General features: G+C 32.8%; 1 protein-coding gene across 4 annotated transcripts in view; it reads left to right on the forward strand.

The window, feature by feature from the left end:
- CPSF6 (cleavage and polyadenylation specific factor 6) overlaps positions 1-16,785 on the forward strand; it is a 33,657-nt gene extending 16,872 nt beyond the window's left edge. For 2 of the 4 annotated variants that reach the window (XM_043564963.1, XM_043564961.1), the window contains 4 exons: positions 1,549-1,664; positions 2,174-2,327; positions 5,077-5,266; positions 11,931-16,785. In XM_043564963.1, the coding sequence (XP_043420898.1) occupies positions 1,549-1,664; positions 2,174-2,327; positions 5,077-5,263 (457 nt within the window). In that variant the 3' untranslated portion in view covers positions 5,264-5,266; positions 11,931-16,785. Of the gene's footprint in view, positions 1-1,548; positions 1,665-2,173; positions 2,328-5,073; positions 5,267-11,930 lie in introns of all 4 variants that reach the window. The other 2 variants (XM_043564962.1, XM_043564960.1) reach the window with 1 other exon arrangement.
- Positions 16,786-17,577: the final 792 nt, after the last annotated feature.

A 17,577-nucleotide genomic window follows, 5' to 3' on the forward strand; every position in this document is an offset into this window, starting at 1 on the left:
GCCCCCTTCCAAAGTAATTTAAAAACTATCCATACTCAAAACATAATTTAGAGAGCTATATTTATAATCTCTAAGAGCCATTTGAATTTGTCCACTTTAATTACTTTTGAGTTTGTCATTTGATTTTATGTTTTTAAACTATCACTGTTAAACTACTTTGTACTTTATTTTGTCTGAAAATGTCCTGAAGGAATGGATTTGAGAATCTGCCTAATTCCATGCAGTTGCACAGGCACATGGCAATAAATTTGATGTTGTAAACAAAGCACATTAACCATTATCTGTTCATAGAGGTTGCATCTTTATGACTGCCAAAAATGGCTCTGTTTTCTTTAGAAAATAACTACTGGGCTAGTATAACTTCTTCTGTTCACTTTAATTCCAGTTAGTGACTTCATATTAAGTGTTCACCTTTAGAGGACAGGTGTGGGTTAAGTGACTTGGTTTGATTATAAAATTTGAGTTTCGTATCTTTTTCCTAACATAATAGAATTTTGATAGTACTAGGTTTTCAAGAATTGGAGGGTGATGGTTATTTATGACTAATTTTTTATTGAAAATTGGAGAAAACTCCTCTTACATGAGATTTCTTTTTTTAAGAGGGATAGAATGGGCACAAGTCACAGCACTTAGTTGAAATTATACATGGATTTTGAACTTATAATTTGGTCAGGATGTCTATAAAGTTTTGGGAATGAGAATAATACCTTAAAAGCATGTAAAAAGTTAGATTAGCTGTTTCCTCATTGCATTGGAATGAACTGCTGCTGCTTCCCTCAACTCAGTGTCCTACCTTGTAACTAGTAACTAAGATGGAAGAACGCTTACCTTTTCCTGTGCTGTACATGTACAGTTGTTTTTTTTTTTTTTTGAAGTATAGTCGACATGTGATGTACATGTACAGTTTTCATAGTTGTCCAGCAGCTTTAGAAAGTTTTGGCATTTAATTCACTTTTTTCCAACAAATGTTTACACTTACTATCTTTTATTTGCCAGATACTCTTCTGGGGATTCAGTGGCAAACAAGATGATCTAAGATCTTGTCCCCGCCTGAAGTTCTTTTAATTAATCAGACATTTGTTATCCTTCTATTGTGAGTTGGGCCCTGTGCCTAGAGGATCCAAACAGAAATGTAACCAAATTCCTTGATTGTGTAGGGCTGTAGTTTTTGCTGTCAACATTTAAATGTATGTATATATAAATAAAAGAGCTAATAATGTGTAACTACCTTATGTTATAACATTCAAGACCGTTTATTATGTATGTTTTTGTATGACTGAAAAATATTATAGATCTGTAAATACATTATCCCTGATCTCCAGAAAGACAAGGTTTCCAAGCTGCTACTTTATTTCAGCTGAAAGGTAGTGTTGTAGAATTTTGCTTAGACTTGCTCTCTTTGTAAGGTAAATAGCATGCTTCAGTCTGGAAAAGTAACTACTAGCTCTAAGACACTTGTCCCAAGCAACTAGTATGAATTGTTTTATACTGTTACAACTAACTGAAAAATGTGTTGAGTGCAACTTAAGGTTCATTTTTATTTTAAAGGGAAATGGATACTGCAAGAACGCCATTGAGTGAAGCTGAGTTTGAAGAAATCATGAATAGAAATAGGGCAATCTCAAGCAGTGCTATTTCAAGAGCTGTGTCTGATGCCAGTGCTGGTTTGTATATTTCTTCCTATATTAATATTTCTTATTTATGTTACTAGGAACGACCTAAAACTATGTGCAATCTTGAAGACTGGTAATTTATATTTAGTATTTATGTTCGTATTTCCAGATCATTACCTGTATTTATTTAAAAGAAATTGAGGGAAGTGATAAGTCACAGTGCAGTGAATAGACCCATAATTTTAAATTCTTATATATGGATTTAAATTTTAGTCCTGACATGTAATGTGTTGGGGACCTTAAGGCAACTGATTCTCATATTTACAAATTAATAACCTGTGCTTCACATGTCTGTAATAATAAACAAACTGTGCTAATTTTACTCACATAAAAGCTTTTTACAAATGGTGAAGCCCTTAAAAAAAGAAATGAAGATGTCTTCTGTAGTTACTTTAGTGTTCTTCTTTTATAAAATGCTTTATCACTTTTATCCCAAATGATTTGGGGGTATTTTGGAAACAAAATTTATTTCATTTCAACCCCTCTCCTTTGCCTCATAGGTGATTATGGGAGTGCTATTGAGACATTGGTAACTGCAATTTCTTTAATTAAACAATCCAAAGTATCTGCTGATGATCGCTGCAAAGTTCTTATTAGCTCTTTGCAAGATTGCCTTCATGGAATTGAATCCAAGTCTTATGGTTCTGGATCAAGGTAAAACTTTCCTGTGTCATGTCTATTTAAAACTATTATGTTACAAATAGAAAAAATACCGTGTTTGAAACTTTAAAATAGGACTTTGATTTTACTTATTACTGTTCGTATAGCAGCTAGAGTTAGATTGTTTTCTTTTGTTTTGAATATTGAATCAAATGTCAGGTGTTTGCTTTTAAAACCCTTCAAAAGGGGCGTTGGGGTGGCTCAGTTGGTCATGTGTCCAACTTTAGCTCAGATCATGATCTCATGTTTCATGGGTTTGAGCCCCAGTTCGGGCTATCTGCTGACAGCTCGGAGCCTGGAACCTGCTTTGGATTCTGTCTCCCTTTTCTCTCTCCCCTTCCCCAGCTTGTGTTTTGTTTCTCTCTCAAAAATAAATAAACATTAAAAAAAATAAAACCCTTCAAGAAGTTTTGGTTACTCTTAGAATAAGACTGTAAACATTCAGGCACTGTGTGATTCCTGCCTGTCTTCGAAGCCTCATTGTGTACTTTACTCCTTGCTCACTATTCTGTAGTCACAATGGTCTCCCTTCTCTTTTCCTTGATACATTAGCTCTTTACCACGTCACTGTTCTATACCGTTTTTTTTTCAAGTTTATTTATTTAGAGAGAGAGAGAGAGAGAGAGAGCATGCATGAGTGGGGGAGGGGCAGCGAGGGGGAGAGAGAATCCCAAGCAGGCCCTGCACTACCAGTGTTGAGCCAGGCTCAGGGTTCAAACCCACGAACTGTGAGATCATGACTTGAGCCAAAAATCAAGAGTTAGACACTTAACCCACTGAGCCACTCAGGCACCCCACACTTTCTATACTTGATATTCCTTCTGCTGGGAGCCCTTTTTCCTCACTCTTCACAAAGCTGACTTCTTATCCTTCATGCCTCAACTCAGTCTAACTTCCAGGAGAGATCTTCTCCAGGTTACTCTGTCATGTTGTTCTTTTTATTTCTTTTATAGTACTTACGGTAATCTATTTTTTATTGCACATTTCTCTTCTCTAGAACACATGTTGGAAAAGGGAAGGGCCTTACCTGTCCTGTTCACTACAGTATTTCTAATGACTAAACAGTGTTTCGTACAAGATGGGTGCTAAATAAATATTTCTTGAACAAGGAAGTTAATGAATGATCTGTTCGTATTTTCTAATTAGGTAATTCCTTTTTTTAGCAGTGCAGCTAACCTTGAAATTTTGCATATATTTGAAAGGTAGATCTTTAATCGTTATGTAATATTCATAGGTCTGTCTTTAGTGTACTCCAGTGTTAGAGTCTTCATTAAGATAAGGGAAGGGAAAAAAAAAAAAAAAGATAAAGGAAGGGAGCTTGTCTTTGTCATGATACCCAACTTCTTAATTACTACCTTCATGACCCAGTGTAAGTAAGGATCTTTGTATCTGAACAAATGTGTCATAGCTAAAGTCCATATCTTACCTAGTCTTCTTTTTAATTTTTTAAGTCCTAAGTAAGAATTGCTTTCTTGATCAAGGAGCTTAGCATCTAATAATGTTTGCTAAGTCTAGCTGTCTGTTACAAAAATACAAAATAGATGGTTCGATTTACAGGCAGTTGGATTTCCTTATTGTGAATTTCAGAACTTAGCAGAATTTCTAAAAGTATTTTAGGAAACATACTTTGATTAAATTACCTCATTTTTATTCTGTTTGGTTTTTTTCGAAGGTAGCTCATAAAACGTTTCTTTTTAATAACAATGTGAATTATTTCCCAGTCTTTCCTAGTGGTCATAAGTACTAAGTTTTGAATTCTGTTTCCCACCATGCCTTCCAGTCGCCTCCACCCCTGAAGCAAACATATATATTATTAGAAAGTTTCTGGGGCACCTTGGTGGCTCAGTCAGTTAAGTGTTTGACTCTTGATTTCGGCACAGGTCATGATCGCACAGTTTGAGTTCAAGCCCTACATCAGGCTCTGTGCTGACAGTGCGGAGCCTGCTTGGAATTCTCTCTCCCTCTCTCTGCCCCTCCTCACTTGCACTTTCTTTCTCTCTCAAAATAAATAAATAAAAACTTAAAATATTAAAAAAAATTCTTAGTGGAGTAGCACTCATGGTAAATCATATTTGGGTTAGTTATAAGTCTAAAATTGATACTACATATAGGTTTAGGTAACCTGTTAATGGGTGGTAATTTTATATACTTATCTCATTGTGTATTGAATAGTTTCATGAATTTTATGCCTAAAAAAACTATCTTCTATGCAGTCTTTAGTTTGAAACAAGTTGTCCTTTGAAGTTGTTTTCTCCCTTTACCTTTCTGTGTTCCTTCAGTAAACACTACATGTCTGATGCAGGCTATTAGATGTAATAGATGATAAGATGTATTGCCCTGGTGTGTCTGGATCCCAACTTGGGGGTGAATATTTTTAAAATTGAAATTTCTGTTTGTGTGGTGGTGGGGGGGGGGGGTTGTTGGTTTGTTTTTGGGAGAGGGAGAGAGAATCTTAAGCAGGCTCCATGCTCAGCACGGAGGCTGACATGGGTGGGGCTTGATCCCACTATTGTGAGATCATGACCTAAGCCAAAATCAAGAGTCTGTTGCTTAACCAACTGACCCACCCAGGCGCTCCAAAAATGGGATTTCTCATTCATGCTTACAGGTGAGTCGGTAAGTCATTATTGGAAGTTCAGGATATCCTAAGTCTAAACTAGATTTACAAGGAATATTTTGCTTTAGGTAGTAAATACTGCTATCCACTTACAGAGAGCATTAATCCAGTAATTTCTTTTAGAAGACGTGAACGATCAAGAGAGAGGGACCATAGTAGATCACGAGAAAAGAGTCGGCGTCATAAATCCCGTAGTAGAGATCGTCATGATGATTATTATAGAGAGAGAAGCAGAGAACGAGAGAGACACCGGGACCGGGACCGAGACCGGGACCGAGAACGTGACCGAGAACGCGAGTATCGTCATCGTTAGAAGGTGGGTATTTCTTGTTCCTGTTATATGTAGCATATGTGTTGTTAACAGTAATTATAACTCCAAGGCTATTGTTTATACAGTATATACCTACATTTTAAATGGTCCAACTACTTGTTCTGAATTTAATCTTCTGGAAACCTCTCAGAGAAATGACAGGTAAGTAATGACAGGTAAAAAAAAAAAAAAATTTGACCTTTTACCCTTGAATATTGCTGAATTCAAACTTTTAGATTGTTAAATGGCCTTGCTTTAGCAAGAAAATAATCAAGAGGACTCATGTCTACTTCTAAAATCTAAAAATGGGAATTGTCATAATTACATAGTTTGCATGTAATTTGAAATATAAAATACAAGGAGTTAATCCATACACACACACACACACACACACACACACACACACACACAAAATGTGCTTGGGCTTTTAAATTGAAAGTTTCTCTTCTTGAACTAACTCTATCCCTAAAACTTTTGAAGAAAACCTAACACTATAATAGTTTATAATACAGAAGGATGATTTCTTAGCATTGAAAGCGCTTTTGTACTTAAAAAAGTATTCCTTAGAAAAGACATTTTTCCTGGCATATAGTTTTTGTTTTAAAATAAAAAAAACCATATCCTTTAATTTGCAAAGAAGATACGAAACTTAATTAAAACGGGTTCAGGATACTCCATATCTAAGAATTTTAAATTGTATCAAATCATGCATCCCAGGTTAGAATAACCTTGAAATAATTTTCTTTGATGTTTCATTCATAAATCATAATCATTGTGTCTTTTTTTCTGTATTTTAAAACTATTTCTTGTGTACATTTTTCATAAAGTGGGAAGTTGTCTGTTTATACTTCATTTTCACGTGTAATTTTATTTTTATATTTGTGAACAGCATTTATTCATGTGAAAAGTAGGGGCAAGGCACTATAAGGTTTGTGCATGTGACACAGTTTATTCTGTAAACAAAAACTTTTTCTTTATGTGTTGGTGGCATATCCAAATTAAATTAGGTGAAAACAAACCCCTTATAGGTAACTGCACTTTACACAATTATTTTCCATAGTCATGGGAAACACTGAAAATTTACTCATGCAGTTGTTAGTATTTACATTGTTATGGGCAGAATCAAAGACTAAAAGTGTATGTAATTCTGTGACAATAGCATTTTCTTTAATAAATATATTTTAGCAAATGAGATCCTTTTTAAATAATACAATTTATAAAATAAGCATGTAAGTCTTTATGGTATGTAAGCTATTACATTATTTACAGATTAAGGGCTTTTTGAAGTGAAAAGACCAGTTTAAATACTTTTCTAGCATTTTGAGTATGCATCTTGAATATTTATCAAAACATTAATTTTAAAATAGTTTTCCATGTATGGTATTATAGAACTTAATAAAATCTCGAAACATTTCTTTAATAGCCAAAGCATCTTTCACTTTTAAAACTGGGCTTATTGAAATTAATACTGCTTTTGGATGTAAGGATTAAGTGTTGTGTCATGTAAATCTAAACACTAAATTTTAAAAATGTAGGTTTTTTTCCCCCTTGGCCGGAATAGATCTTAATACCATATTATGAAAAAATTCTCAGTCCATCTGTTGCTTAAGGTGAATTATAGCCAATTTATTACTTGAAATACTTAATTGTATCAACCATTTCACTTATAGTAAGATACAGTTTCTACAAAGAAGTTACGCTTTTACTTAGACTTTGTTAGTTCTCAACAAGCTTCTAATTCCTGAAGGCATGATAAGCAAAGCCTGCATACATCTTTAGTCTTCTCCAAGATTGGATGTGCCCATCAAGGACTTCTGAACCGGATTAGACTCAAAGTTAATTAGTTTCTTCCTGGTTTTAGTTAAACTAGCATAGTCAGCCAAGTAAACTCCTTGAAAAGTCCATTGTTAATTTTAAATACTTTGAATTAACTAACATTACATTCCAGTAATGGGCACACCTAACTATACCATGGCTTGAGTTTCATTACATTCAGACATTAACTATGAATTCCTAACTTGCAAACTATTGTTGACATTTTTCTTAATCACTGATGTGTACCATACCAGAATTCCCATGTTTTGTTTGTACATTAATCAGAATTGAGTTGTAATATTGTTATGTGCCTTCATCCAAGCAAAAATTTACATAAGCATTTCTAGAGCAAAAAATTCTGTTATCCTGGATTACTGTACCTTTGCAATACCAAACAGTATTTATTGCGGATATAGTTGTGAATCAGAGGGGTGGGGTCTAGGATTAAATATATTCAAGTGGAAAACTTTTAAACAAACAAACCTGCACATTTAATTATTACCATAATAGGGTCTGTTGACCTTTTTAGAAGTTTTAAAATATGAGTCCTTTTGAGCTTTCATGTAAATCTTAAACGGACTAAATGGAATACAAGTAACTTGGAAGCTAACGTGAATGTCAGTAAGCAAGCGTGTATATAAATAAAACAGTAATGTAATTTATTATTAAATTGATGAATGGCTATAAAAGGGCAAGTTCTTAATTTAACTGGAAACTTAATGATGTTGGTAAGCTGTTATTGTCTGTCCCATCTTAATTTTTTTTTGTGTTTGAATTGTTGGTAATGTTAATTGCATTCTCTCATTTAAATATGTATTAATTTTTCTGAAAGCATTCAGTATCTAAGTTCAAGTAGGTGATATTTTAATGGGAATATCAGTATTGTAAATTTTCAGTATGTAAATACACTGTATTTCATATTCTGTAATTGCTGCCTCTATTCTCAGACCACTCTGAGCAAAACACAAGTAGTTCAGTGTTTTAAGATTGTACACTTCTTATAGAAATAATTTTACTTTCATGGTTGAGTTATTTTCTTTTAGACTGCATTCCTCTTATTACTTGTTTGGAAAAATGCCACACAGCAAATTTCTGTTGATTCAGTTTTTCTTTGTGTACAAAGAGTGATGAATCCAGATTATTTTTCAAAATACTCTTTATTCATGCATTTCCTCCCATGAGGTTTTACATATTTTCAAATCAATATCCATTTCTTTGATAAAAATTTTAAGCATCTTGTATGAGATATGAATTAAATAACCACATTTTTGGTAAGATTGCTTTTTTTCCCATATATATTATGTTTTAAGTTTGTGTTGTTATTGCACAAGATTTAGGGTGCTTCGCAGTCTTTAATTGATAGTTTCTCATTAATTGGGGGGGGGGAGCCAAAAGATAAAAAGTTTTTTCTTACATGCTAAGATGTTTCATGTCTTTAAGATGTAGTGTTACTTAGAGGCTAATGTGAAAATTAAGTTATCTTTAATTATCTAATGAATGATACTGGTGGAAATGATATTTAAAAATTATTTCTGCAACTCTTAAGTCATCTGAGATCTGCCTCATATTGTCCAGCCTTGTGTTTGTGTTTTCCCATATATCCTAACTGCTCTGCTTCATCTGGATATGCTAGTTCTCTCTTCTTTTGCTCTGAGTTTCCTTGCTTTTAGTATTTGCAGTATCTTACTACATGGCTATCTTAATTGAAGTGACAGAGGGTAGGAAGTAATCCCTTGAATGGATGTGTAGTGTGGTTTTTGCTCATTGTGGTTTAAGAATAGGTTTTGTTTACAAATGATTAATGTTCCCTGTTAAAAGAAAATTCAATGCCAATGTGAGTCACCTTGCTCTCACCTTCATCTCAATGTGAAATATACTACCATTGTTGTAGTTTGTAAACTAGATCATTTTGAATAAGTAATGTTTTGAATGAATATTTAGTTAGCATTGTTTAAAGAAAACCTAATAACCAAAAAGGGGGACGTGTGCCATATATGGTATCTAAATTTACTAATTTGCCTTCTGTGGTAGCTTGTTTTAATCCTCAGAGGAAATTCTAAATCACATAAACAGCTTAATTTGAAAAAATTTGTTTGTGAAATTTGGGGGGCAAAGATGAGTTTTCTTTGTGGCGAAGTTTATTTCCATAGTGAACTGGCTAGAGCAACAATCCTGTATGTTTTATATATAGTGTAATGAAAGACTTTAGTTAAAATGAGGTAAGTACTATGTCCACAGGTAGAAAGAAGGAAATACCAAATGTTGTGGTAGTAAGGGAGTTTTTGTAAATATCTCCAATAAGCAGAATTTTATATAATATGTTTTAGTCAGCACAAGAAGAATTTTATATTCAGATACTTCATATTTCTTTTGCCCACTCCTTCCCTATTCCTCGCATTAAGGAGAAGTTTTCAGAAGAGAAAAGTGAATTTTATTTCACTGAGTTAATAGAATCACATCTCTAAAATTGTAGTAGAATTCTATTCAGTTAATTCTTTTAATTCAATATTAATGTGAAAATCTATGAAAGATCTGTGTCAAGTATGTATTTTAATCTTACTAGAAAGGTGAATTTGCCACAAGTTTAGGAATATTGATGCTAACAAATTTTCTTAGATAAGTTTCTAACAGAAATGCTCATAATTTGAGTTGTTAGTATTGGCTTTATCTTACATTATCTCGTTATACAGGTGCTTCTCTGAATTGAGATTTTACTTAGCGCTTAACTTTATATACTTCATTAAAGAGCTGTAGATTCCATTTGTCTTCTTAATTTCTTATCAACTGTTTACATAGATCTTCCTTTTATAACTGATAGCTAAAACTAGTAATTGTGTGGCTTTGATATTAACATATCTGACTAAATGGTATTCTGAAAACATGAGCATTGAATGTATTTGTCACTCTTTTTTGATATCTTTGTTCATGTAGATGTCCTAGAAATTTGAGAGTATAATATGGGATTGGATTATTGGAAATGGGTTGTATTGCCTTCAAATTTGCTTCCGTTTGAGTTTGTAAAATTTGTATTTCCAAATGGATAAATGTAAAGTGTTTAGAAATAGAAATAAAAACTGTCAGACTATCCCCCAGATTTTATGTCTGTATGGTGAAAATGAGAGACTTATTAATAGTAAAGGTCTACCTATGAAGTATAATCAAGCAAAAGATGAGTGCATTTGTCCTGCATAAAGATGTGTGTTACGATTTCACGAACAGGGTTCTCTACATAAAATGTAGTAAAATTCTCCTTTGGAGTGATTAATAATAAGATAAAGTTGCAGTGTATGCCATATGTTTTTTGGAAGGATTGGGTATTTTTGTTTTGCTCACTGTGACTTTAAATAATTTTCCCCTCTTAATGACCAGATCTCTCTCCTATATCTCTCATATCACAACAAAAAGGTTAGGGAGATAACATACTTTGGTAGTAAGATTTATGAATTTCAGAGTAGTGCATCTTTTCAGGTTAGAACATATTTCTTATCTTTTCTTTAATGCTTTAATACCAGGGTTTTTTTTATGCATTGCAAGGAATAAAAATAAAACCTATAAAAGCTGCCTTTCTAGATTTTTTTTTCATGAAATAATTCTACCTAAAGTTTCATCAACATAAAGGTATAATAAAAGGTAACATTAGCAATGGTTTAAGTATCTCGTTGAAAAATATGGGCAAATAGAAATTATTTAAAAGAAAAGGTCCAGAATTATAACATCTAGTGGTTGTTTTTTTCTTTTGCAGTTGTAAAATTTAGGTTTTCACTCCTAGGCAATGTGAATGCATATGTATATTGATGCTCTTAAGATGGTTACAGCCTAGTTGGGGAGGAAAGGACATAAAATAAAACATTTATAGTTGTGACAGTATTAATTACTCTTAATTATAGAGCAGAAAGTATTTTCCAATTACTTTTATGGCAAGAATATCACTAAATATTGTGCCCTTTTACCTTTTACTACATCATCTTGCTGAAATGCTCTCTTGGAATTTATATTTTAAATACCTCGTGTTTCAGTGATCACTTACATGCAAGTTAATTGAATGCTGCTTTTGTGAACCTCTACCTGAAGTTTGCTATTTATGTATTCTTGAAATTTCAGTTTATCAAATTTATTGTTTTTTTTCTTTATGTGAGTTTTCAATGAAATTTATCATTGTAGATTCTTATTTAGTGTGTTTTGGGTTAGCTTATCTAAATACGTTAGGTAACTTTAGAGTGAAAGTAATGTTTTAAATTTGTATCACGTCTGAAGATTTGTACGTGGATGTCATATTTATTTAAATGTGCATATTGAGCTATATATTTATAAATTTTATCTATAAATTTTGTAACATGGAACAGTTTGATTTATAATTTGCAGAAGTTCCTGTATGCTGTCAAATAAATACAACTAATTTGTAAAATAATTTATTGCATTTTATATTCAGTTCACATTTAATTGTTAATGAGTTATATAGAATTGATATGTGGGTGAATGAAAAATATTTACATTAAAATCATTCGAGCATTTCCATTTATTTTTGTAGTATGCATACTTTAGAAAATGACTTATAAATGTTTCCATCATCACAGAAACAGCAGCTGCTATATTTTCCTTTCTGTTTCAGTCATTAAATTAATAAGGCAGTAATAACTAAGAAGAATGAAATGAGAATGTGTCCGTTTTAATCATCACATAAATTGGGAGCATTTCTCCACCATGAAGGCAGCTACTGTTTCAGTTAACTTTTATTGTGTTAGAATACGTAACAGTGAAGTAGATGCACGACTTGTGTATGTATAGTTAAGCCAGCGTTTTTCTGTGTATTATGGGGAATAGCAAAATCTACATCACAAATTTTGACACATTACAGCTGAAGGAAGAGGAACACCTTCCAAGACAAAACAGTCTTCATGGGGGAAAAATGACGCTTGTCCAGCAGTTTGCTTCTTGTGATTGAACTGAACCTGTAAGGATTCATGGATAAAATGAACAGGAATAGATCTGAATAAAGCAAATCTGCATAAATGGTAACCAGTAGCTCTACTTTTATTTTTTATGTTGCTTAACTGTTTTATTTGAAGGAAACCTGTGTGATTTAAAAAAAAGTTATAGCTTTTGCAACTTTATTACTGGTTATATACATTTGGCCATTCTAATGTGCAAGCAATTGGAAAAAACGTCAAGTAAATGCTTGTTTTTATAGTAGTTTGTTCTTGTTAAAAATGTTCATATGATAATGTCTGTAAACAGCACCACTTTGATTACAATAGATGTAGTGTTGTAATAAACTGTTCAATGGGGCTGATGTGTAAAGCTGTTCAAGTTATTTGATGTTTACACCTCAGGGAAAGTCTTGTGTTCAGCAATATCTAAAGATAATGTTACTATGACATTTATACTGTCCTTTAAAAAAGCATTGCAATAGCGGTTTTGGATATGCACCAATCTAATCTTGCGTTCAGTGAATTAAACATACTAATTAAGTGTCTCTTGCCCTTGATTTTGATATTAGAATAGGTGAATTACATGGATATTTAATATTTCTATATTCTGCTTTTCTAGCTGTTTTTACCTAGTTAGCTTGTGATTTTGCTGAATGGTATGTAAACTTGTAAAGTTTCACAGACATAGCAATCCAGTCGATGTGTTAGGGGTCAAAAAAATTTTTGTGGTTTTAACATTTTAGTAAAAACCCATACATGATTTGCTACAGTAATGCAGCTTAATTACAACACAGATGTACTGAAATGCTTAATTGTAAACTGCTAGCATTGGAGAAATATTTTGACAATTCTGATTTGATGCGGCAGTTATTTGCTGTTTTATATTAATAGTGCTTATGGTTTATTTTTGAAGCCATGAGCAATGTAAATACAGCCGTGCAGCAGACAAATGTGAGTAAGGAGAGCATTTAGTTTTATTTTCTGGTTACTATAGATTTTGGAAGGACGTGATGCTTACTGATCTCGAGTTGTATTCTCCTGTATGTGTAATGGGTGATTATAGGTGTACCCTGTCACCACAGTTTAAGGAGTCTTGTGTGTGTTCATGCAGCCTTTTGATTCATGCTAGAGTTACTTAAAGATTTTTTTCAAATCTGCCTTGCATATAGGCCCACATTAAAAGCACTTGGCTAGCATGTGTTCTTAATTGCAAAATTAGCATAGGCAGAGTGTCAACTTGATGAGACACTTGTATAGGAAGGTCATTCCGAATCATTACTTCAGAAATTTGAGTTGGATTCCTAAGCAAGTTAATTTGTTTTTAATGTTTTTAAGATCTGATTATCTGAGAGATCTGGTAATACGCATTGGGTATTTAAAAAGATAGCCAAATTTCAGGACAGTGCTTAAAGTATTTAGGTACCCTAGATATGATGTCATGTGCAACTTGTAGAAGCCCTCCAGAGATCTGCACTGCAGTTCTTCACGTTCATTTTGTCCGCTATCACACTAGTTCTCACAAAATTACCCGTATTATTGCTAGTTTTATTTTAAAACATTTTGTGATTGGAGTATTTGTGCATGAGATCACTGGCATTCATCAGAACTGTTTGCTCTCAGATTCTTCAAGTGTTCTATCTTGTTGAAAATGCAGTTGCCTTTTTAACATTATTTGAGAGTTGTATCAAAATCAGTTTTCTTGTTTTGTGCATAGGTGTTGTTTTGTCATTCCTTAGCTTTATTATATTTTAATTACAATGCCCTAATGTGAAGAAGTGTGGACATAAGTATATTACAAGGGAAATTAGTTAATAGTAAGCTTAAAAGGTAAGTAAATGTCCATGAGAATAAGATATTCTCTGAGTTTTTAAATGGAATTATAAAAATCTAACCGCTTGAACTTGAGATGAAACTGGAAATTTTGTACTAATTAAATCCTTCATTTACCTTTTCATTTTTTATCAGTGGAACCCTTTAATTGCTCATTCTGTTTCACTCTTCTCCCTACGTGGCTGATCTCATTACGTGACTTTTGTTGCAGACAATGTGAGTGTACTAGAATTGTTTGCTGCTAGTCCCATTGTTTTTAAATGATGTCAGAAGGAAACAACTTTGGTTTGGCCCATTAATTTTTAGTCTTTTTCTACCTGGTAACACATGAATGTATAGCAGTAAAGGTGAAAATTGCAAGCCTTGTTTTATTCTTCATATCCCTTCTGTTGTCTGGGCTAATGTTATTCAAAAACTCTTTCTTTCTTTTTTTTTTTTTAACATGTAAAAACAATCCAAAGAGATAAATCATTACATACATCACCAAAAAAAAAAGACAGAGAGAAAGAGAGTTTCAGAGACCTTTTCATTTCTTAATAATAATTGTAGTGAATATGAAAACAAACTTGAGTTTAACTTTGAACCATAGGCATTTATTAGTGCTATGCAGTGACATTCCTTTCAGCCAGTAAAGTTACGAATGACTGATGCAGCACCTCCGTGGTATTGCTTCTGAAGCAACACTCAATCGAATGTGCTGCTTTTAGTTAAAGGACATACATTTTGGAAAGGATATTCCATTGTAAATTTGGAAGTGTTTATTTTTTCAGTTTTCATAACCAAGATTTGGAGTAAGTTGCAGTGGCTGTTGATCATAGTTTAGCCCATTTAATGGCCCCTTTCCGTAGAATATTCTTAAGCAGTTAACTACAATTTGAAGTTCACAGATAACTTATGGATTGTAGCTTAAGGTATTATTTTCATTTAATTCTCCTGTGGAGAATATTGCTTTGTTTTTTACTAGTTTGTCAGTTCTTAAAACAAACACAGGATTTTAATGAATGTTGTATAACATTTTATAGTGGAAGGGGGAAATTGTTGGAAGGGTAAAGACGTCTCTTTCCCTCATGTATTTAAATGTGCCAATAACCTAAATACATACTGTTTTATACAATGAAATGCTACTTACTACGAAACTTTCTGTTGGAGTGCTCTCAACATTTTGGTTTTCATACCTGAATGGTCATTGCATTTTTCTGTATTTTATAAGGTGACTCCAATTTTGTGTTTTAAGCTTCAGCCTGTTATTTTAAGAGGAAGTTTATGTTTTGATTCTTTACTGAGAATACAGTATTGAGAGTCTTACTGTTTTACAGATAACTGCCTTTTAAATTTTATTCATTAAGTTCATTTGCATCCCATAGCTGTCTGTAAATGTTTCCTGCAGTTGTATGTACTCAAATGCACGCTTATCCATTGTACATATTAGACATTTTTTGTGCTAAAGTATATTAAGTGGGATTTTTGTAGCAAAGCATTCTATTTTTCTGTTCTTACTCTGTGTGTGTGTTGTTTTTTTTACATTAACCTTCAGTTTAAACACTGGAGTATTTATTTCATTTTTTAGCAACTTGACTCTTAGAAGCCTTAGACTAATTTTTAATAAATATTCAACCAAAAATTATAAATTTAAGATGTGGCCTTACATATAGCATTCCTTGTGTTTGTAATGTGAGATTTTTGATTAGAGAAATCAAAAGATTCTGGATTAGAGTTTCATTGTAAGTTGAAATAGAAAATGTGTTAAAATGTCTAGGCTTCTGGGAGGAAGTTCTTTTACTCTTCTTTCTTGGCATTAGAAAGAAGCAATATGGATTTTTATGAATATTCAGGCAATTGTATCCAGTTTCGATTGATTTAGGTTTGTCTTAACCGATGTTCTTTAAAATTTCAGGTTGTTGGCATTCACTCTGAGTATGCAGCTATTGTGGTTTTTGTATGGGACATACAAACACTTGGTTAGGTATAGACAGATTTTAATGTTTTAAAGACTTCTTGCTATATTAACATAGGAGTCTTTTAAAATATTAGATAGAATTTAACTGAAGTCACACAAATCTTGAAATGGTATTAGCAGATAGTAAATACTACAGAAAGTTTTTCATGTGGGAGCATCCTAAAACTCTGCCATGGGTGTAAATGTTTGCATTAATTTCATAATTGGACAGACCCTGCATTTAGTAAAAACATTTCGTTTTGAAGATGTGGTTTTTTTTTTTTTCTTTGTCACACTGTTACTGCATAACACTTCTCAGCATTCTGTAAGTTATATTATTTTAAAATACAATGGTGAATTCATGTTTATTTTTTTACTTTGAAAATTGTAGTACTCAGGTGGTATTTAATGGGAAAGGATCCTTGGGGTAAATCATAATGTATTCTAAGGAATGCATCTATAACATTGATGACTTTAGCCTTAAAAAAAGGTCTATTCTTACTCTTCTTCCTCTTCATCCCATGGTATATTAGCAAAGTAGTTTACAGCCTTGTACAGCCTTATATAGTTGTTTTACAATTTTTAATGGAAAGCCCTTAACAAAAAAATTGTATCATATTCCCAGTATCCATGAATTAACTGAAATCACGGTTTGTAAATAATTTGTCTAATACCAGAAGGCCAAAGAAAGTCTTAAAATTTTAGCTATTGACTCTGGTGACTTCACAATAAGATTTCTGTGCAAAAGGTAAGGTGATATTTGATCAAATAGACATCTTTTTGGTGTCCATGAGAACTAGACTTCCATATTAGCTTCTATTAAAAAGCTCATTCCATTTTATTAAAATGTTTGTAATTGCAATTTTGTGTTTAATGTTTATTTTCTGTCTTTTCTTTCTTTAGCATTTAGGCGACTGTTCAGCAGTTTGCTATATGGCCATTGTTGGCCTTAAACTGCACTAGTAACAAGCATGGTATTTATCTTGTATTAAAAATAAAACACGGTTTTGATAATACTTTACAGTTTGTCCTTTTGTTTGATTCATAATTTAACCATTGTGTCTGGTTTGAATAATTCATATTTTTTGGCAATACACAGTATGACAGAAGTTGGACTCTCATCTGTATTTTGTCTTTAAGCCAGCCTCCTAGTTGGTTATTTTCTTCTGTATTGGCATTTTGATGGTCTCTAAAGCAGATGATTAGGATTAGGAACCTAAAATTAGGATTTAGAAACCTAAAACAGTTCTAGGCTGTTTTATTCTCAAACCTAAGATTCAGATAACGTTTGTCTAGTTTTAGGGGATTATTGACCTTCCTAGACTCAAGTCAAGTAAAAATGTTTCTAGATCACAGCAAAAATATTTTACCAGCTAGCTTGGAGACAATATAGAGTACTTTTAAACAGTAACAAATTGTGATTTCAGTAAGGATTTGTATGCCAGGTATTAGGCCCCAGGTTAGAAAACCTGCATGCGTCAAAGTATGTTGAAGGTAGTAAGTCTATACAGTCCTAGCCATATGAGAAAATAAGTTACCATTACCAGGATCCATTTCCATGCCCCCATTAAAACTGTGTTTCGGGTTTTGTTAGTTTCCCTATTACTCTGTTACATGTTTACATTTTGAAGAAGATTGCATGCATTGATCATCCTTTCATTCAGTTGAGACTCTTGCAGAGAGTATTTGACTGAAAGAAAGATTGTTAGGAACATTTTTTAACCCAGTGCCACATAAGACTCCATAGCAGTCAGTCAAGCCTTCATTTAGTGAAAGGTGGACTTGTGGCTTTTTTTTTTTTTTTTTTT

Source organism: Prionailurus bengalensis, chromosome B4, assembly GCF_016509475.1.
Source record: "Prionailurus bengalensis isolate Pbe53 chromosome B4, Fcat_Pben_1.1_paternal_pri, whole genome shotgun sequence".
NCBI classification, from domain to species: Eukaryota; Metazoa; Chordata; class Mammalia; order Carnivora; family Felidae; genus Prionailurus; species Prionailurus bengalensis.